Here is a 21,954-nt window from a genome sequence, read left to right on the forward strand (position 1 = left end):
AAAACATAAAGTTCAAGTTCAAGTTCAAGTGAGTTTATTGTCATGTGTCCCTGTATAGGACAATGAAATTCTTGCTTTGCTTAAGCACACAGAAAATAGTAGGCATTTACTACAAAACAGATAAATGTGTCCATATACCATGATATAAATATATACACACATGAATAAATAAACTGGTAGTGCAAATAACAGAAAGTGGTTGCTAATAATCAGAGTTTTGTCCGAGCCAGGTTTAATAGCCTGATGGCTGAGGGGAAGTAGCTATTCCTGAACCTGGTTGTTGCAGTCTTCAGGCTCCTGTACCTTCTACCTGAAGGTAGCAGGGAGATCAGTGTGTGGCCAGGATGGTGTGGGTCTTTGATGATACTGCCAGCCTTTTTGAGGCAGCGACTGCGATAAATCCCCTCGATGGAAGGAAGGTCAGAGCCGATGATGGACTGGGCAGTGTTTACTACTTTTTGTAGTCTTTTCCTCTCCAGGGCAAAGAGGAAATGAACTGAGTTTTTTAGGTAGACAAAAGTGCTGGAGAAATTCAGCGGGTGCGGCAGCATATATGGAGCGAAGGAGATAGGCAACGTTTCGGGCCGAAACGTTGCCTATCTCCTTCGCTCCATAGATGCTGCTGCACCCGCTGAGTTTCTCCAACGTTTTTGTGTACCAACAACCTCCAGTTACCTCGCTGCCCCTCACACACCGCCACACCCCATTAAAGAAGGGTCTCGACCCGAAACGTCACCCATTCCTTCTTTCCAGAGATGCTGCCTGTCCCGCTGAGTTACTCCAACACTTTGTGTCTACCTTCGGTGCAAACCAGCATCTGCAGTTCCTTCCTACACAGTAAATGACACCATCGGTCTTTGAAAGGAAACAAGGTCGCCCGACACAAGCGCAGTATTCCTGTTGCATTGTGTAAGATTTGCAACGGGTTGTGGTAATGTTTTAGACAATAGACATTGACAATAGGTGCAGGAGTAGGCCATTTGGCCCTTTGAGCCAGCACCGCCATTCAATGTGATCATGGCTGATCATCCACAATCAGTACCCCGTTCCTGCCTTCTCCCCATATCCCCTGACTCCGCTATTTTTAAGAGCCCTATCTAGCTCTCTCTTGAAAGCATCCAGAGAACCTGTCTCCACCGCCCTCTGAGGCAGAGAATTCCACAGACTCGCCACTCTGTGAGAAAAAGTGTTTCCTCATCTCCGTTCTAAATGGCTTATCCCTTATTCTTAAACTGTGCCCCCTGGTCCTGGGTTTAGTACATGTTTACTACATCACTTTCCCCTCTGGGACAAATAAAGTTCTATCGTAACAGCAGAATTTACCTAAAAGTACAGCGGCTACACCAACAAATAATCATCAAATAATCTCTCACGTTTCATGCAAGTTTATATCGTAATGTATCGCTTGTAGCGAGCCAACGGCCATCCACACTTCAGTAGAAGTTGCGATCACTGTCGTACATAGCATTGTAGGAATGATAAAGCACACACACCAATATCCTATACTTCCAGCGGCGGAACTGGAGGACAGAGATGTGTGGTGCGTCCGTCACCTTTCCCGTTGGAAACCAGCAACACTGCATCGCTAATGTTTTCAACGACGATGAATGAATGAATGAATGAATGAATGAATGAATGAATGAATGAATGATTGAATGAATGAATGAATGAATGAATGAATGACGAAAGACATGTTTCTGAAGTAACTCAAGCGCACGCTTGATTTCATGGATTTCATGGAAGCATGGATTCCATCAAATACACACTTGGTTTGGAGGGTCTTTAACTCACCGACTTGCCTCCAGAGTTCAGCAAGCACATACGACAGACAGAGCAGAAGACAGATTCTGCACATAGAGACCTGCAATGGAACTCCCCGGGTGCCCGAGGAATGAGGAACTTACAGCGAGGATCGCTGGACTGTGCAGAGCCAGCAGCGCCGCTCCATCACTGCAGGCAGGAACTGCAGATGCTGGTTTACACCGACGATAGTTAGACACAAAAAGCTGGAGTAACAGCGGGTCAGACAATATCTCTGGAGAAAAGGAATATGTGACTTTTCGGGTCGAGACCCTTCCTCTGCGCCACCTTTCTCTGCATTTCCGTTACTAGACATCTAAAGTTAATTTCTTGTAGTCGGTCACGGACTGAGTTAAATAAAAATCACATTCTCAGCACACGGGGTTACATACACCACGCCCTGTTTATTTGAGTCATTCCATACTATTAATTACAATGAAAGTCTCTCTGTTTTCTCCCGTCCCTAACTGCGCCGCTCCACTGATTCCTCTCCCAGGCCGAGTGCCATTCCTCATGGAGCTCCGGGCCCACAGCACGCAGACAGGCCTGACCCGGGAGGTACCGCGGCCGGTGTGCAAGACTGGCAAAACTGCGCCGTGCACAGCCCCAAAGGATACCTCGTGGGGACGAAAGACCCACAAAACGGGAGATCCGATTGCCTGCCCTCCGTTCCGCCGGTGGACGAGCAGGGTTCCAGAGGAATGTAAGAGAAACATAGCTGCTGCTTCTCCGTTTCTGGTGTGACCGGGAGCCCGCAATATTCCAGCTGCTGGCTCTCCCCTCTGTCCGGCTCAAACTGTGCGAGAGGATTAGAATGCAACACGGGGTCCATGTAATCCAGCATGTAGGTGGTCTTTGGGAATATCTTGGTGATCGGAGGGTCTAACTCTGGCTGGTGCCCAGGATAAGCATGGAACTCGCGTTTAAAGTCTGTGGAGGCAATCATTTTGTAACAATAAAGTAAGTAAGTAAGAAAGTAAGTAAATTGTATTTATATAGCACGTTAACTCGCGTTGAAACCAAAGTGATTTACATAGAAGAAATAATTAAGTTTCCGTTCATCGATAGAATTTTTTTTAAAGTTTGACAGAATTGAAAATCAAAGCTTATATTTTTTGCTTCCTACATTTTGTGTCATGGTTAAAAAAATTAACTAAGTAGCAGTGACGATGCCGACGTGTAGATAAACCAACTCGGCGGTATTGAGCAACCTATGGCTGAAGGCACTTGGCACGTTGGCCTTCACCACTGTCAGAGAGCCGAAGGAGGGCTACTGAGGGGACAGGGTGGGCTGTTCTACACGAGCCGGGGGTGGAAGTTGATGGAACTACCGACTCTCTGACCTGTTATAACAATCCAACTGTGCAATTCTGGAGCTAGTAGTAACTCAGCGGGTCAGGCAGCATCTCTGGAAAAAAAGGGATGTTTCGTGTCGAGACCCTTCTTCAGACCGAGGAAGTATCCGATGCCACTTTAAATTGCAAGTTATCCAAGTTAGCTTTGTATAGAAAGGCGAGCACCTACAAAAATAAAAGATCGACACGAAATTGTGGAGTAACTCAGCGGGACAGGCAGCATCTCTGGAGAGAAGAGAGATGTCCCACTGAGTTACTCTGGCATTTTGTGTCTATCTTCCATTTATACCAGCACCTGCAATTTTGTTCATATTCCTACAAAATACAGTTGATTTGTGAGCAATGTAAAGGATTAGACAAGCACTGCGGTTCCCGAATGCAACGGACCAGTTCCACAAAAGCCAAACTCCCTCGTTGGTTTCGATGAGGTGACACATTTGTGACATTACACATGCTGACATCTCCCTCGAGTTTCAAGTGTCCCATGCCAGCTGTACCATCACTTACTTCGCCGCGGAGCCTCTGGCTTGACGTAGGAATCCTCATATATTGTTCGATACGCATGTTCATACTAGAAGAGAACAATTGGAGATAAAACTGTTTTCAAGATTTGCTGATGATTGATTGTGATAATACTGTCATGTTAGGGGGAAATAAGTAGAATTATCCCAGGAGGAGCGGAAGAGGTGCAACTCAATGACAAACACGGATCATGAGTTTAGTTTAGTTCAGTTTAGAGATAGAGCAAAAAAACAGGCCCTTCGGCCCACCGGATCCGCACCGACCAGCGATCCCCGCACATTAACTATCCTACAAACACTAGGGACAATTTACATTTATACCTGGCCAATTAACCTACAGACTGTACGTCTTTGGAGTGTGGAAGGAAACCGGAGCACCTGGAGAAAATCCACGCGGTCAAGGGGAGAACATGCAAACTCCATACAGACAGCACCCGTCGTCGAGATCGAACCAGGGACTCTGGCGCTATTAGGCAGCAACTCTACCGTGCCGTCCTTGAGTTTGTAAAATAATTAAGGTTCAATGGAAAGATATAGTTGTTTCACAGTTGGAAATGTTTTTCAATAAATGCACTTGAATGTTTTGCCCCGTGGCTCAGTACACTCCACCCGTTACAGGGGCATTACAAACAATTGCACGCTGATATTGCCCAGGTGAATGCGGCAGTGTCAGACATCAGGCGAGACACCGGCTGAAGCCCCAAAGTCAATACAACAGATTGTCATAGAGATCCAATCGTGGAAACAGGCCCTTCGGGCCAAAAACCCACACCGGCCAACATGTCCCAGCTACACTAGAGTCCCGCGTTTGGCACATATTCCTCCAAACCTGTCCCATCCATGTACCTGTCTAACTGCTTCTTAAACGTTGGGATAGGCCCTGCCTCACCTACCACATTTGGCAGCTTGTTCCATACAGCCACCACCCTTTGTGTGAAAACGTTACCCCTCAGGTTCCTATTAAATATACCCCCCTTCACCTTAAACCTATGTCCTCTGGTCCTTGATTCCCCTACTCTGGGCAAGAGACTCTGTGCATCTACCTGATCTATTCCTCTCAAGATTTTATACACCTGTAAGATCACCCCTCATCCTCCTGCACTCCAAAGAGAAAGGGTTCCCCTGAGTTCGGGCTGATATTTATCACTCAGTCGGCATCACTGAAACCATATGGTCGGTTTGCCCTTTGGAGAAGTGGCTGTGTCTCCAGCTTTATTCAGAGGGTGGTGAATCTGTGCAATTCTTTGCCACAGAAGGCTACGGAGTCAGTGGATATATTTAAGGTAGAGATAGATAGATTCTTGATTGGTACGAATGTCCGAGGTTATGGGGAGAAGGCAGGAGAATGTGGTTAGGAGAGAGATATAGATCAGCCAGGATTGAATGGCGGAGTAGACTTGATGGGCCGAAGGGCCGAATTCCGCTCCTATCTCTTATGATTTTATAATCTACATGGAGTGAAAGGTGTGATCTCAATGTGTAGGCAGAAACTGTAGATGCTGGTTTACACCGAAGATAGACACAGAATGCTGGAGTAACTCAGCGGGACAGGAAGTATCTCTGGAGTGAAGGAATGGTTGACGTTTCGAGTCGAGACCCTGCTTCAGACTGGAGGGTCTTTTTCCCCAGGATAAAGGATTCTATCACTAGAGGACATGGGCGCAATATGAGGGTGAAAAGATCTCAGGAGCCACTTTTTCACTCAGAGGGTAGTCCGTATCTGGAATGAGCTGCCAGAGGAAGCTATAGGAGCGGACCCAATTATGAATTTTTTAATATATTTGTAGATATATGCGCATATGCAAAAATAATTTAACTCTGCAGTTGCATATGTGACAGAAAGAGCATCATCGGATAGAAAGGATTTAGAGGGAAATGGTCCAAAAGCAGGAAAATGGGACTAGTACTGTATGGATAAAGTGGGCCGAACGGTCAGTTTCCCTGCTGTTCAACTCTGTGGCTTTAGCTAGGGGTGTTCTGGGTGGTCCCAGCTGCAGTCTCCAGCTGTGCCCGCTGCGGCCGCGACCCAGGCACCTGAGACGGCAGAGGCTTCATCTTGCGGAGATAGCGGAGGTCACTCCTCTCCTCGAACCAGCGATCAAGCAGCGTGCTCTCGCTGTAGCGGCGCCCCCCGCCCTCCCAGTTATCGTTCTGTGGGCCGGCGGCCCCCCCGAGTCCGGGGCAAAAGTCCTGCGTTGCCCACACTGCCATGTCTGCGGCCCGACTGACCAGACCCAGTGCCGGGCTGGGCCGGGCCGGGCTCCCCGCTGCCCCGGCAACGCTGCATCACAAAGCGGCCAGAGACTGACCCCGCCGTGGGAGCTCCGGGAACCCAGTGAAACGCTCGATTGTCGCCGGCTCACTTACCCCGGAGTCGCACCATCAGCTGCCGGCACGGGCTGGACGGACCGAATTCCCGCGGCGCTTTGACAGAATTGTATAAAGTCAGCGCCATCCGGACCTGGCTGCTCTTCTTGCTGTGTCCTGTGTACACGGTGCATACTGTGGCATCGCACCTTGTACTCCCGCCCATAGAGTCATACAGCATGGAAACAGGCCCTTCGGCCCAACCTGCCCATGCCGACCACGATGCCCCATCTGCACTAGTCCCATTTGACCGCGTGTGGCCCACATCCCTCCAAACCTTTCCCACCCATGTACCGTGTACCTGTCCAAACATCTTTTAAATGCAGTCTGAAGAAGGGTTTCGGCCCGAAACGTCGCCTATTTCCTTCGCTCCATATATGCTGCTGCACCCGCTGAGTTTCTCCAGCAATTTTGTGTACCTTTTAAGTGCTGTTACTGTACCTGCCTCAGCGACCTCCTCTGGCAGCTGGTTCCATACACCCTCCTCTGTGCGGTCCTTAACATGAAGCCCGGGACAGGCGTAGTATCTGGCCCCTGGTGCTCTGGGGAGGCGATGTTTTTTGATCCGAGCTACATCTCGTTTGTTTGAAAATATTCACAGGGTTACAGATTGATATTACAATTTTAATAATTAAGATACAATTATCAGAGGACGTTAACCCTGCCAACATCCCCACACAGAGGGCCTGGGCTATTGTGGGCAGACTGGTGTGTTTGTGTACTTTATACTGTAGCTTTGCCCTCTAAACCAGCACTTGCAGTTCCTTGTTTCTACCCCAAGTATATTTGATCTGCATGCAAAACAAAGCTTTTCACTGTACCTCGGTACACGAGTAAATAATAAACCTAGCCCTGGACGCTGAGGACCGAAGGGGCTGTTCAGACTGTGCTGTCCCATGTTCTGCATTCCTTTACACTTTGAGACTTGGGGCGACCTCCCTGCTGCTTCCTCACACCAAAGGTCCTCGCTCCACAGTTTGCTCCCCTCATCCTCCGCCGCTCCTTTCCCTTTGCTCCTCACCTTCCACCATTTGCCCTCAGTTCACCGTCCTTGCCCCGTCCCTCTGCAACCCTTTTCCTCTTGCTCCTTGTCGCACCCTTGCTCTTGTCCGCTTTCTCCCCTTTGCCCCTCTCCACCCCGACTCCTGCCCCATCGCTCACCGGTCGCATCCATGGATCCGGTCGGGCGCTAGGACCCAGGAGCGGCGGCATCAGAGTCTTCGTCCAGCACTAGGACCCAGGGCAGCCGCGGCTGGGTAAGAACAGACGGGCGCTAGGACCCGGGGCGGCCGCGGCTGGGGAGGAGCAGACGGGCGCTAGGACCCAGGGCAGCCGCGGCTGGGCAGGAGCAGACGGGCGCTAGGACCCAGGAGCGGCGGGTGCGAGCACCGGCGGAGGCTGAGCGGGAGGCCGAGGCTCCGCGGGGAAGCTAGGCCTCGACACCGGGCCGTGGCCGCAGCAGCACGGACATGATGGGCCGAACGGTCTGACCCTGCGCCCCGGAGGGAGGTGGGTCACAGAGCACAGACACCGGCCCTTCGGCCCAACGTGCCCATGCTGACCAAAATGCCCCATCTACACACTAGTCCCATTTGGTCCTGTCCTATCCATGCACCTGTCCAAATGTCCTTCAATTGTTATTATAGTCCCAGCCTCAACTACATCCTCTGGCAGCTTGTTCCAGGCACCCACCACCCTCTGTGTGCCTATATAGAGGCATCTATGTCTTCCAGCAAATAAATGGACCATTGGGCAGACTGCATTTAGAGTACTTTGTACATTTGGTTTAGTTTATTTACAGTGATCCAGTGAAAAGCTTATTCTGCATGTTACCCAGTCACATTATACAACACATGAGGGCAATAGACCCTCTTGTGGAACAGCAAGCAGAGAGTCTCCACGCTCCTGCTGCACCTTGCAACTTCCAAGTCTCTGGAAAGTTCAATCTTGGGATTCAGGGAGAGCGAGCCACCTGGATAGCCAGTTGTGGGGTAAATCCTTCCCTCTGATGGAGGGACGAGGCAAACGAGAATGTTTGGAATTCTCAACCATGAAGGGTCATTGAATGAATTCAAAGCAAGAATTGGTAGATTTCTGCGTATTAGTCGAGGGTTAAGGCAGGGGAATGACAATGAAGGAGGACATCAGCCAAGATCTTGATGAATGGTGGCATGCATGGAATTGAAGGGCCAAATGGTCTGCTCTCTGTGTGTCTTTTGTTCTTGTGTCTTTATTCCAGCGCTGTGGCCCTGAGAATATTAGAGGCTGAGTGAGCGAATTCCAGTGACTGGTGGCAAACTCTAAATGTGGAGGCCACTGAGAATATTGGAGGACCCGGTTGAGAATGGAGGGGAACCCGGTTGGGCGGGAGGGGGGTGGGAGCCAGTAGATAGGACTGTTCAGTGAACATTTTTAACTCTGTCGGCGCCAATATGTGGCGACACCTGTGTACACTCTAGGTGAACACAAAATACTGTCTAGGTGAGGTCTGCTGCATGATTTTACCGGGTTGTATGCAAAATAAAACATTTCACTGTACCTAGGAACATGACACAATATAGTATATTTCAATCATTGAATGAAGTGGTCAGACTTGGAGGAAGGAATGAGCTTGGAAATTGGTTTGTCCGAAGGAACTTCCAAAAGGAACCAATGAGACAACGGGTGAATTTGAAAGCAAAAGATTAAAGAAATAAATTAATATAGATAGATTTGCATTGTGGAGGGCCAATGTTGAGTGATGTGATGGTTTGAGAGCACGTGGTTTGTCTTTGTGCGATGGGATTTGAGAAGTTTGCCTCTGTTTTCAGACTGAAATGGCAATGAAACCGGGAGACAGTGTGCTGCTCGTGGGAGAGGGCAACTTCTCCTTCTCGGCCTCCCTGTGTGATCGCGTGTCCCGAGATATCCAGGTCGTGGCCACCTGCTATGAAAGTGAAGAAACAATAACCAAACACGAACATGCTGCCAATAATATCAACTGCCTGTTGGAGAAAGGTGAGGGATTTGCGTTCACAACACAACCTCATATTCCACTTGGGTAGTCCACAACTCAACGGCATCAATATTAAAATTCTCTGATTTCTGGGAACTTGCTCACAAACTGTTCCCTTCTCTCTCCTCCATTTAACCTCTCATGTACACCCTTCTTTATAACCCATGCCCCCAGCTCATCATCACCAGTGTCTTTCTCCTGTCCCCCTCCATCACCCACACACCCCTCCTACTGTGCTCTTCCCCCTTAGTTTCCCATTGCCCTCAACTCTGAACTTTCAAACATTTATCCATTTTCACAAATGTATCGAATGATCTGCCTCCACCACCCTTGGAAGTAGAGAATTCCACCTTCTAAGATGAGGAATTGCTACCCATCCTAGTTATGTACTTTTTGCGAAGGCTCCACTCCTTCAACGTCTGCAGTAAGATGCTGCAGATTTTCTCCCAATCGGTGGTAGCCAGTGCCATCTTCTTCGCTGCCGCATGCTGGGGCAAATGCCGCAGACGGCAACAGGATTAACAAGCTCGTCAGGAAGGCTGGCTCTGTTGTGGGGGCGGAGTTAGATTCATTAGAGGTGGTCTTGGAGGCGAGGATGCTCCTCAAACTGCGGAGCATCCTGGACAATACAGCTCACCCCCTCCATGACACACTGGTCAACCTGAGGAGTACCTTCAGCAACAGACTGGTTCCACCAAGATGCAGCACAGAACACCTCAGTAGTTCCTTCTTCCCTGTGGCTATCAAACTGTACGACTCCTCCCCCTGTCTGTCATGGGGTAGACTCCCCTCCCCCAATCTTTGCTCATCCCCAATCCTTTCAACTCATCACTTTAATTTCATGTTTCATGGATTTTGTGTTTTATGACTGTTGGCAGACCAATTTCCCTCCTGGGATAAATAAAGTTCTATTGTATCGTATCGTATAAATGACTGGTCCCTTATTTTGTATTCATGTCCCCTTGCTCATGACTCTTCCACCAGTGGAGACCTCCGCCTGTCAACTCCTCTTAGGATGTTATATGTCAGAGACAGGTTACTCCTCATTCCTCTTTTACATGTAAGCAATAGAAAACCAAACTGCCCGACGACACTCGATGAGAAATCTTCTCATCCCAGGAATAAACTGTTGAATCTCCTCTGTACTCCGATGTTAGTGTGTCTTACTTCTACCTTCCAATCGATTTGATGATGAAATAACCAAGTTCAATGCTATAAATCATAATTTCACACACTCAGGAGATGAATTTCGCTCGTGCAATGTCCTTTGTAACCCCTTCTCCAGGAGCAGAGGCCCACTTTCTCGTGGACTGTACCAACATCCAGGAATGTCCGTCTTTAAGAAGCAGGCTTTTCGACAGAGTTATCTTCAATTTCCCACACTGTGGCAGGAAGGCTGGAGTGAAAAAAAATAGAGAGCTATTGGCAAAATTTTTCAGGAGGTAGGTCTGAATGTTCCGCAGGGGGACGGGATCCTCTGCTTGGTCCCATGTTTGCGGGTGAATTTCCAGTTTGGCATAGGGCGGTGTAATATGATATTGTTTCCATTGTGTGGTTTTACTTGATGACCTCATTGCATGTTCTGTATTTGTGGGCCATTTGATTTTCCTACAACTGAGAAGTATTTGGGCAAAGTAAGGTACTAGAATGTGGGAGGTGGAGATATTAGGACCTACATTGATATGGTGGCTTTCATATATCTTTCCGGACTTTCTAATGCACTTCAGCTGATGAGATACTGTTGCTGTTACTGCTGTGACTGGAGCAAACAAACCTGTTACTATGCCCTAAGCATGCTCCCTGGCACAGTCTTGCAATAATGACCATGTTATCTGTTTCAGTTTGATTAGAGGATAAATATTAATCAGGAAATCTGGGCGATCTGCACTGCACTCCTTGAAAACAAAAAATTCACAGCAGGTGGTGCTGCTACAGCAACACTCCTAGATTTATGATGATGGTTTTAGTTTAGTTTAGAAACAGGCCCTTCGGCCCACTGAGTCCGTACCAACTAGTGATCCCCATACACTAGCACTATCCTACGCACGAAGGGTCAATTTTACAATTTTACCAATTCCAGTTAATATACAAACATGTCTGTCTTTAGAATGTGGGAGCAAACCTGAGCACCCAGAGAAAACCTACGTAGTCACGGGGAGAACGTACAAACTCCGCACAGACAGCACCCGTAGTCAGAACGTACTCCGACGTCCCGGTCTCCGGCGCTGTAAGGCAGCAACTCTACCACTGCGCCACTGCCGCCCTTAAAGTTACATCATGGGAATGTTCTGAGAGTCAGCATTGACTCATTGGGCCGAATGGCCACTTAACGTACAGAGAAAACGTCTGAGAGCAGAGATGGTGAAAGTAAAGACTGCCAATGCTGGACTAATGAAATAATACAGAAAATGTTGTAAACACCTAGCAGGTCAGGCAGCACCTGTAGAACTTACTTATAAAGGTCATCTGATTGTATAAAGTGAACACTTGCCGTCCTTTTCCCAAGGTAGGGGAATCTAAAACGAGAGAGCACAGGTTTAAGTGAGACAGGAGAGATTTAAGAGGGACCTCAGGGGCCACCTTTTTCACTCGGGGTAGTCCTGATCTGGGATGAGCTGCCAGAGGAAGCTGATACTAAAAATACATTAAATATATATTTAGGAAGATATATGGATAGGGAGGGTTTAGAGGGAAAAGGGTCAAATGGGATTACCGCAGAATGGCAACAAGACAGGCCGAAGAGCCTGTTCCCGTGCTATACAGCTGAGTTGAATGTTACTGAGTGGACCGACAGCACTAACAAACACTGTTCTTTTCCAGCTGTGCAGAGGTGGTAACTGCGACAGGTGACATGCAGGTTACCCTGTGTCGGGGGCAGGGGGGGACTGGTGCCGACCAGCCCGCACGCCACTGGCACGACAGCTGGCAAATCGTTGCCCAGGCCGCAGGAGCAGGGTTCATCCTGAGTGAAGTGAACGCATTTGACGCCACCTGTCACGGTGGCTACACCAGCACAGGTTACAGGTATGTAACTGGTGGACAAGACATATACAACCACAGCCTTGTGTGTTGAACTGTGATTGTGCGTGGCTTCCTTACCTTCTGCAGTGAAGAGCAGGAACCAGGAAATGCAAAAGCAGCATACTGTGGCTGCGGGAAATGTGATCATTGCCTCCGATTCTCCCTCCACAGATGCTGTTTGACCTGCTTGCAGTATTCTGTTTCATTTCCCTGACGAATGCCAGCCATGGCGTTATTGATCTATTGGCAATATTAGCACAATGAAACATTGATCCCTGGTTTAATCAGAGATGTCGGGGTGAAAGATTGCAACCTTCATGTGGTCCGCCCTGTTTCGACCCGGCGTGCACAATCAAATAAGATCAAATAGAACAATTTGTCCTACAACTGTAGGCTGTGCACGCCATGCGCAAGAAGAAGAGATCAGAGATGTTAACCCACTTATTTGAAACCCCCAATCATAACTCCTCCATGCCGCTGCTCAGCTCTCACGGGATATCGTTTCGTGGAAACTGCTGGCAGAATGAACGGGTGCTTCCATCAACCTGTTACATCCAGAAATACTTTGTAGCCAAAGACCTATTGATGCAATACAATAAAGTCTTATTAGTCATAGAGCCACACAGCATGACAATAGGTCCTTCGGCCCACCTGGATCATGCCATCTACAATTTGCCCATGTTTGTCCCATATTGTCTGACAAATTTCCTATACATGTACCTATCCAAGTGACTGTTAAATGTTGTCCTTGTACCTGCCTCCTCTGACAGCTCGTTCCATGTACCCACCACCCTCTATGAGTGAAACCGTTGCCCCTCGCGTTCTTATTAAATCTTTTCCCTCTCACCTTAAGCCTCCGGTTCTTGATTCCCTTTCTCTTAGGACAATGGACTGTTCATTCAGCATAGATGCTGCTGCACCCGCTGAGTTTCTCCAGCATTTTTGTGTACCGTTCATTCACCCTATCTATTCTCCCCATGATTTTATACATGTCCATAAGATCATCCCTCAGCCTTTACACTTCAAGGAATAAAAATATAAGCAAAGAAGCTATTCTGGACATGGGGAAGTCCCAACACATGGCTATGAAATGAATAGTGAGGTTTTTTGGTTACTGAAATTTAAAATTAAAACAAAGTGGTTTGTGTTTTTACGCTGCTTTGTGGTGGATGCTAACATGGGCTTATATGTTCCTTGTACACACCCCACTGCCTGGCACTAACATTGATGAAGTTGAATTTGAACTGAAAAATCACACGTACCTTAGAGCAGATTCTAACGATGCTTTTATTATAAAACGTGTAAACACTTAAATATAAAACGTGTTAAACTGCAGCTTTGATTTTTCTTCCTGCAGGAGTCAAGATAAGTCCTTCCGTGTGGATGGAGCGTTGACACATGTCTTCACGAGAAGTTTGCCAATTGATAAGATGAAGCCGTTTACAATGGAAACTATAATTGGGAATGAATACTGTTCCTTCCGCATCCCTGAAGAACTTGCTGATAAAATAAACAGGTTGAGTTCGGTTGCACATTATATTAAACGCTGGCCCAGACCTTGCTTTTCTGCCAGCCACTCTGTGGCGAATGCCATTTAAATGCTGGAAGATTTAGTTGGGCAGCTGAGACAGGGTACAAGGTCGACAGGCTCAGTCATTGTCAGGGACATGGATAGCAACTGGATACTGTGAGCAAAGTTTGGGCCCCATATCTGAGGAAGGATGTGCTGGCTATGGAGAGGATCCGGCCCGTGTTCCTGAGACACTCCAGCAGTAGAGCACCCACGTACTGGCGTTTGGCTCCTTGGAGCGCAGGAAGCTAAGAAGTGACCCTACAGAGGTGTATTAAATCATGAGGAGAATTGAAACGGTGAATGCACAATTTTTTACCCAGGGTAGGGGGGAGCGAACCAGAGGACATAGGTTTAAAGCGAAAGGGGAACGAATTAATAGGAACCTGAAGGACAATTTTTTCACTCAGATGGTGGTAGGAGTATGGAATGAACTGCACGAGGAGGTAGTTGTGGCAGTCATTCGGAAAGGACATGGATAGAAAAAGTTTAGAGGGATATGGACCCAATGAGGGCAATTGGGACTAGCTTAGATTGGACATCTTGGTCAGCATGGACAAGTTGGTCCAAAGGACCTTTTTCCATGCTGTTATGTCGAGAAGACTCTGGAAGCCCACATACGGTTATGTTGGCAATTAGTTTTGGCCATGGAACCCTCTTCACACTACATCTCTATCATAGCCCACTCTTGTTTAAGAATCTCTTCATGTAAAGAAATTTTGACTTATTTCAACAACTCTAATATATTTTTCACCTTGGCAGGAATTTTCTTCAGGAAGGTTCAAATCACCCAGCGAACGTCATTAAGGATCTGTTGAAAAAGCGGATTGCAGCCAATGTAGCTGTTCAGGAACTGGAGGACCAGTTTCCTCTGCTATTAGAATATCGTCCTGGAGACCCCCGCATGGACTCTGAGGTTTGTCAGCCTGAGCTTTATTTTGTTACCCGCTCAAACTGTGGGGCGGATCAGTGCAGATGCAGAGATGGTCAATGTTTTAGCAGACCCCCTTGCTGTGAATGTTCAGTACCCATGTCGAATCTGAGCCAAGGAGACAAAAACGTGGACTGCAAGCTGCTAAACTGGGCTGAGGATCCCGACTTGAGCAAGGTTTGCTGCAGGTACTGTTTCCGCCCCAGTCTGATGGGATACCTAGACAAAGTGCTGCAAAGACCAGACTTCAGAGCTGGAGTCATCTATACACTCAGCGGCACTGTTTTCAGGAAACGCCCGATTACTCCACAAACCATGCCTGCATTCCATGAGATGGTGCTGGTTGGTGCTTTTAATGACAAACGACAGCCAGATTTCCCCCACCGATTTATGAGCTCTGTAGAGGACACCATCACGTTCCTGGTGACGTCAACCTTGAGAACCAGCGGTTCAGAAATCTCCCAGGTGGATCAGAACTTGCATCCAACTGTCCTGATGGAGAAGACCAGTGGAAAATGCTGGAATATTTATATTAAGGACATGGTTCCGTCAGACTTTATAAACAATGCTCTTGGAAAGTTGGATCTCTTTCCTGGTCAGCAGATGGGTGGTGAGTTGAGCGTCTGTGTTGCTTCAATAAACCTTGACCTGCTGTCCATGGTGCTCTACCACATACCTGACTGGAGGCTGCTTTGGACATTCGACGAGCGCTTTTTAAACCAGCTGGGCGGGTCAGAAATGAAACCTTTCCGTGATTTCTCGCTCTACCCGCCCGTTTACACGCACGATCTCAGTTTCTGGGCGGGCAGCGACGAGAGGCCAGACGAACTGGAGGTCCACGCTGTTGTGAGGCGGGTCAGCAGAGAGACGGTCAGACGTATGATACTGATCGACAGTTTCTGTCAACCTCACACTGAGCGGAGAAGCCGCTGTTACAGGTTGACGTACCAGTCGTGTGACCGAGCCCTCTCGTACAGACAAGCGCTGCAAATGCAGCTGGATCTCCGCGAGGAACTGCAGAAAGCGTTCCAAATAACTCTCCGATAACGCCCTTCCACCGGCATTTACGTTTTCCACCTTAGTGCAGCACAATGGCGCAGTGGCGGAGTTGCTGCCTCACATCGCCGGAGACACTGTGCAGGAGTAGCTCATTCGGCCCTTCGAGCCTGCACCGCCATTCAATATGATCATGGCTGATCATCCAACTCAGTATCCTGTACCTGCCTTCTCTCCATACCCCCTGATCCCTTTAGCCACAAGGGCCACATCTAACTCCCTCTTAAATATAGCCAATTAACTAATAATAATAATAATAATAAATTTTATTTGCGGGCGCCTTTCAAAGTCTCAAGGACACCTTACAGAGATTAACAAGAGAGAAAAAACATATAGCGGAGTAAAATAAATAATAAGGACATCACCAATACACAAATTAAAGACAGAAATCGCTCCAAAGACAAAAAATCAAAAACACAATATGAAGACTGGCCTCCACTACCTTCTGTGGCAGAGAATTCCACAGATTCACCACTCTCTGTGTAAAAAATGTTTTTCTCATCTCGGTCCTAAAAGACTTCCCCCTTATCCTTAAACTGTGACCCCTTGTTCTGGACTTCCCCAACATCGGGAATAATCTTCCTGCATCTAGCCTGTCCAACCCCTTAAGAATTTTATAAGTTTCTATAAGATCCCCCCTCAATCTTCTAAATTCTAGCGAGTACAAGCCGAGTCTATCCAGTCTTTCTTCATATGAAAGTCCTGCCATCCCAGGAATCAGTCTGGTGAACCTTCTCTGTACTCCCTCTATGGCAAGAATGTATTTTACCTTTTGCCTCTCCAGATGCTACCTTGTTCTTTGTTCCAGATTCCAATATCTGTAAACTTTTGTTATCTTCGCAGTAACATCCTTCCCAACTAGTCAACCTTTGCTACCGCCGAAGACTGTTAGCCTCTTGATCAATTTCATATTTGTTTAGTTTAGTTTAGAGATACAGCATGAAAGCAGGCCCTTCAGCCCACTGATCAATGGTCACCCATTCATTTAAACGTTATTCCGCTTTCTTATCCACTCCCTGCACACTGGGGGAAACAGACAATTTACAGAAGCCAATTAACCTACAATCCTGTACGTCTTTGGGATGTGGGAGGAAACCGGGGCACCCAGAGGAAATCCACGCGGTCACACGGAGAACATGCAAACTCTGTACAGACAGCACCCGAGGTCAGGATCAACCTGGGCCTCTGGCACTGTGAGACAGTAACTCTACTGCTGCGCTGCTACAGGGCCTGTGTAGGCTGTGACTTCAGCTTCCACAAACCCAACCCTTTCAATTAATTCTCTAAATCTCTGTCTCTTTAAGATAATCTTCAAAACTTTCTTCTATCATGGTTTGGTCACCTAGTGTAATATATATTCCTGTTGTGACTCAGCCCAATATCTTTTGATAATTCCTCTGAAGTGCCTCAGAACATTTTTGCTATGTACAGAGTAAATATACCAATAAATTGTTGAAGCTGAAGGAAGAATTTCACAAATAAGTGGCCGTGTTTGTAATGTGTTACGAGTTGTTATTTCCATTCCATGACCATCCTCACCATCACTACCACCATCCTCAGAGGAAGAATTGGGAGTAAGAATATTTCACCATTGCTTTAGCTTTCAACAATTAACTCAGTCACAGAATCATACAGCGTGGAAACTGGGCCATCTTGCCCACGTCGATAACATGTCCCATCTACACTAGTCCTACCTATCTGTGTTTGGCCCATATCCATCTTAAGAAGGAGATGAAGAGGTATTTCTTTAGTCAGAGGGTGGAGAATCTGTGGAATTCTTTGCCACAGAAGGCTGTGGAGGCAAAGTCAGCGCATATATTTAAGGCAGAGATAGATAGATTCTTGATTTGTACGGGTGTCAGAGGTTATGGGGAGAAGGCAGGAGAATGGGGTTAGGAGGAAGAGATAGATCAGCCATGATGGGATGGCGGAATAGATTTAATGGCCTAATTCTACTCTAATCACTTATGATCTTATGAACCTGCCCCATCCATGTACCTGTCTAAATATTAAATCTTAAACGTTGTGATAATACCTGCATGTTGTACCGCCAAGCATTTCCCCTTGGTCAGTTTAATTTCAGCTTTAACTGCGTGTGCTTGACTACAAGGGGCCTGTTTGCTGACCCTAGTGGCCACATGGTGGTGCAGCGGTAGAGTTTCTGCTTTACAGCGACAGAAACCTGGGTTCGATCCTGACTATGAGTGCTGTTTATACAAAGATTGTTCGTTTTCCCCATGACCTGTGTGGATTTTCCTCGGGATTTCCGGTTTCCTCCCACACTTCAAACCCTTACAGGATAATTTTGATGGTAACATTGAAAATTGTCCCTCCTGTGTGTGTGTGTGTGTGTAGCGTAAATGTGCCTGGATTCGTTTGTCCGTGTGGATACGGTGGGCCAAAGGGCCTGTTTACACACTGTATCTCTAATCTAAACTAAATCCCTCTAAACCTATCCTATCCATGTACCAGTCTAAATGTTTCTTAAACATTGCAATAGTATCTGCAAGTTGTACCTCCAAGCATCTCCCTTTGGTCAGTTTAATTTCACCTTAAACTGCGTATGGTTCTTTGTGCTTGACTACAGGAGTCTGTTTCTTGGCCCTAGTCCCACAGGGCAGAGAAGTGCCGCACTGTCAGTGGCTACGTATTAACTGCCTCATGCTATCTTGTAGAATTTGCATTGTTTTTTAATTTTACAGCAAAACAATCTGGAAAAATATCATCTCGCAGTGTTCCAAGTAAACCTTGTAGATCTGAGATCTAGGCCTGTCCCATAGGTTCCCAATCCGAAACGTCACCTATCCGTGTCCTCCAGAGATGCTGCCTGACCCGCTGTGTTACTCCAGCACTTTGTGTGTCTGTCAGCGATGACAAAGAACGTGAACAAACGGCCGAGGGAACAAACCTAAAAGCCCTGTCCCACTGTACGAGTTCATTCCAAGAGTTCTCCTGAGTTTGCCCTGATTCGAACTCGGAGATTTACGGTAATGGCCGCTCGTCGGTACTCGGGGCTCTCGTGGACATTTTCCAACATGTTGAAAAATCTTCACGAGTCTTCCCGAGCTTACCGCATTTCCCGAGTACCTGCCGTTAGCGTTACGAGCCGCTAAGAGACGTTCCCGAGCTCTGACGTACCCGCTACGTGCTTCCATGAGTTGTTTTTTTAACTCAGGAGAGCTCTTGGAATGAACTCGTACAGTGGGACAGGGCTTTAAAAGAATGACACAAAATGCTGGAGTAACTCAGCGGGACAGGCAGCATCTCTGGAGAGAAGGAATGGATGACGTTTTGGGTTGAGACCCTTCTTCAGTCTGAAAGTCACGGGAGAGGGAAACGAGAGATATAGACGGTGATGCAGAGGAATGGAACAAATGAATGAAAGATATTTCTGAACAGTCAATAAAAAGTCATTGAGATATTAAATATTCAGCACTCTCAATCTTCTCCTTTACCTATTACACTGGAGTTTGATTGTATTTATGTACGGTATTATCTGATCTTTTTGGGTAGCAGGAAAGCAAAGGTTTTCGCTGCACCTCAGTACACGTGACAATAATAAACCGAAGCAATTTGGATGAAAAATATAATTATTTCCCGTGGAAGTTGGAGCAGAGCGGGTTCTCTCTCTTTCTCTCTGTCCATAGATGCTGCTGGTTATTTGCAGCCGCACGGGGTCTCCAGCAGCGGGGTTGTTTTGGTCTTTGGACTGTTTTGTGCCGAGTAGCCGAGGGCTGTGGACGGGAGGGGAGGGGAAGGGAAGGGAGCCGAGGACACGGCTGCAGTGAGCGGCCTCGCCGCCCAGCGACGCCACAGGCCGGGCCATGGCGGTGCGGAGCAGGCAGCGGGCGGGAGGCAGGAGGCCGCCGGCGGACGGGGGCCCCGGGGCGGCCGGAGACAGCAGCCGGGCGCCGCGGGAGGAGTGCGGGGCGGAGGACAAGAGCCAGGAGAGCAGGAACGGGTGAGGACTCGGGCCCGGTGCCGGTAATGAGAGCTCCCGGACCTGGACCCGGGCCCAGCAGCTGCTGTCTCCCCGGCCGGCGGTAGCCTGGGTCCGGGCTGCACACACACACCGTGTCCATCCATCCAGCCACCAATTCATTCATTCAGCGCTGCTGCAGAGTTCCTTCCTCCTCGTTACATTGTCCGCCCTTGTCTGCAACCAGCTGTCAGTGGTGATGGTGGAGGCAGAGACCATAGTGGCGTTTAAAATGCTTTTTAGATAGACACATGGATGTGCAGGGGTATGAATTATGTGCAGGCAGGTAAGGGTTGGCCTTGGCATCATGTTTAGTCCAGGCATTGTGGGCCGAAGGGCCGTCCCTGTGCTGTTCTACGCTCTGCACTCCTTTTTTACTTTGAGCCTTCACTCCTCGCTGCCCCTTCACCCTTTGCTCTGCCACCCCGCCCTCTCTTGGCTGCTGTCTTGCATCATGCTCAGCACACACGTTGAGGGCCGAAGGGCCTGTGGTTACATTGTCCACCCCTTGTTACCATGTATCTCTGCCCCATCACCTTTGCAACAATGTTTCCCTGTTTACTGTCAGTCGCTTATCCTTGAAGCCTGCAATTAAAAGGGAAGTTTAAAAAGTGTTTAATTCTAATGAAATGTGCAAAAGAACATCTTTTGATTTTATCCGCTTCACTAAGATCACCCCTCAGCCTCCTGTGCTCCAAGGAGGAAAATCCTAGCCTGCTCAACCTCTCCCTGTAGCTCCAAAGATGTACAGGTTTGTAGGTTAATTGCCTTGGCGTAAAATGTAAAATTGTCACGCGTGTATATGGTAATGTTAATGTGCGGGGATCGTTGGTCGGCATGGACTCGACGGGCCGAAGGGCCTGTTTCTGCGCTGTATCTCTAAACTAAAACTAAACTCAGGGGGTTACATTCTGGTAACATCCTCGCAAATCACCTTTATGCTCTTTCCAGCTTAACAACATCCTTCCTGTGGCAGGGTGCCCAAACTGAGCACAATACTCCAAGTAAGAACATTATTGGAATGAATTGTTCAGAGATCCGGTGGAATGGGTTGAAGGTGGTCAGGGAATTTTCTGAGCATCTTACCCATCCTGTCTCTCAGGTAAATCCATATTAAAAACACGTCAGTTATTCGCTCGTGGCACAGTGGCGCAGCAGTAGAGTTACTGCCTTACAGCGCCAAAGACCCGGGTTCGATCCTGACTACGGCTGCTCTCTGTACGGAGTTTCAACACACTCGCTCTGTGGATGCGTGGGTTTTCTCCGGGTGCTCCGGTTTCCTCCCACATTCCAAAGACGTGAAGGTTTGTAGGTTAATTGGCTTCTGTAAAATTGTCCCTAGTGTGTAGGATAGAGCTAATATACGAGGTGATTGCTGGACTGGTGCGGACTCGGTGGGCCGAAGAGCCTATTTCCATGCTGTACCTCGAAACTAATCTAGTCATGGGGATTGGCTTCCTCCACAACATTGCCACATTTCACTCAGTGCATTTGTTGTGTTTGGTACCGTGTTTCCTGTTAATGGACTAAGCGCTATGTTAACTTCCAAATATTTAATTTGCTACTTGTTTGCTGGTTCTGCGACCCGTACCATATCTTGCCATCCCTTCTCCCTGACTGCCGGTGCCTAGACCCCCCTCCCCTTACCTCCAACGTTTGCCCCTCTGCAGGCAGTCAGTGAAGGTGTGGGCACCTGAGGGATCAACGGCCTTCAAGTGCCTCATCTCTGCACGGTTCTGCGCCGCATTACTCAGCAACCTCTCCGACTGCGATGAAACCTTCAACTACTGGGAGCCCGTAAGTCAGATACCGCCAGTTGTTTGTTTGTTTGGAATGACAGGAATTTAACTTGCGCTGATACGTAAAGGGTGACACGGTGGCGCAGCGATAGAGTTGCTGCCTCACAGCACCAGAGACCCAGGTTCGATCCTGACTACGGGTGCTGTCTGTACAGAGTTTGTCCATTCTCCCTGTGACCTGCTTGGGTTTCCTCCGACTTTCCAAAGACGCACATGTTTGTGGGTTAATTGGCTTTGGTAAGAATTGTAAATAGTCCTTAGTGTGTAGTGTAGTGCTAGTGTAGGGGATCGCTGGTAGGCGGGGACTCAGTGGGTCGATGGGCCTGTTTCCACACTGTGTCACTAAACTAAATAAGATACTTCGGAGAGGATCTTACTTTCTATTCAATCTTCTTCTCATCGAGTCCACATACAAGATGAGAAATTGTTCAGCCAGAGCTGAACACATTACTTGGCACCTGCACAATGGTGTCTGTCTTGTCGCTTCTTGTGCTTCTTGTGCGTGGTGGTAGAAAAATTGGTGGAAACAGGGCCTTGACGTGAACGCTCTTTCCTTAACC

At 47.9% G+C, this 21,954-nt stretch overlaps 3 protein-coding genes across 5 annotated transcripts in view; 2 read left to right on the forward strand and 1 right to left on the reverse strand.

Annotated features, from left to right (window-relative positions):
- Positions 1–2,183: 2,183 nt before the first annotated feature.
- Positions 2,184–6,209, reverse strand: c33h11orf1 (chromosome 33 C11orf1 homolog). The gene is made up of 4 exons (XM_033049527.1): positions 6,040–6,209; positions 5,711–5,957; positions 3,663–3,726; positions 2,184–2,730 (listed from the first exon to the last, which is right to left on the reverse strand). The coding sequence occupies exons 1-4, from the start codon at positions 6,207–6,209 to the stop codon at positions 2,312–2,314; spliced, it is 900 nt and encodes a 299-aa protein (XP_032905418.1). The 3' UTR covers positions 2,184–2,311.
- Positions 6,210–7,404: 1,195 nt separating this feature from the next.
- On the forward strand, positions 7,405–21,526 carry fdxacb1 (ferredoxin-fold anticodon binding domain containing 1). Of its 3 annotated transcripts, XR_004416770.1 has the most exons (7): positions 7,405–7,552; positions 8,854–9,040; positions 10,324–10,480; positions 11,859–12,062; positions 13,417–13,575; positions 14,392–15,659; positions 21,481–21,526. XR_004416770.1 is itself a non-coding variant. In XM_033049948.1 (6 exons), the coding sequence occupies exons 2-6, from the start codon at positions 8,860–8,862 to the stop codon at positions 15,605–15,607; spliced, it is 1,917 nt and encodes a 638-aa protein (XP_032905839.1). In that variant the 5' UTR covers positions 7,405–7,552; positions 8,854–8,859; the 3' UTR covers positions 15,608–15,773. The 3 variants fall into 3 exon arrangements, 2 of the variants coding, with proteins under 2 accessions (XP_032905839.1, XP_032905841.1); XM_033049948.1 differs by lacking the exon at positions 21,481–21,526 and having other exon boundaries at positions 14,392–15,773; XM_033049950.1 differs by lacking the exons at positions 8,854–9,040; positions 21,481–21,526 and having other exon boundaries at positions 14,392–15,773.
- Positions 19,200–21,954, forward strand: part of alg9 (ALG9 alpha-1,2-mannosyltransferase) — an 81,862-nt gene continuing 79,107 nt past the window's right edge. The window contains exons 1-2 of the mRNA XM_033049951.1: positions 19,200–19,577; positions 21,266–21,392. Coding sequence (XP_032905842.1) covers positions 19,441–19,577; positions 21,266–21,392 — 264 coding nt within the window. The 5' untranslated portion in view covers positions 19,200–19,440. The remainder of the gene's footprint in view (positions 19,578–21,265; positions 21,393–21,954) is intronic.

Source organism: Amblyraja radiata, chromosome 33 (assembly GCF_010909765.2).
Source record: "Amblyraja radiata isolate CabotCenter1 chromosome 33, sAmbRad1.1.pri, whole genome shotgun sequence".
NCBI classification, from domain to species: domain Eukaryota; kingdom Metazoa; phylum Chordata; class Chondrichthyes; order Rajiformes; family Rajidae; genus Amblyraja; species Amblyraja radiata.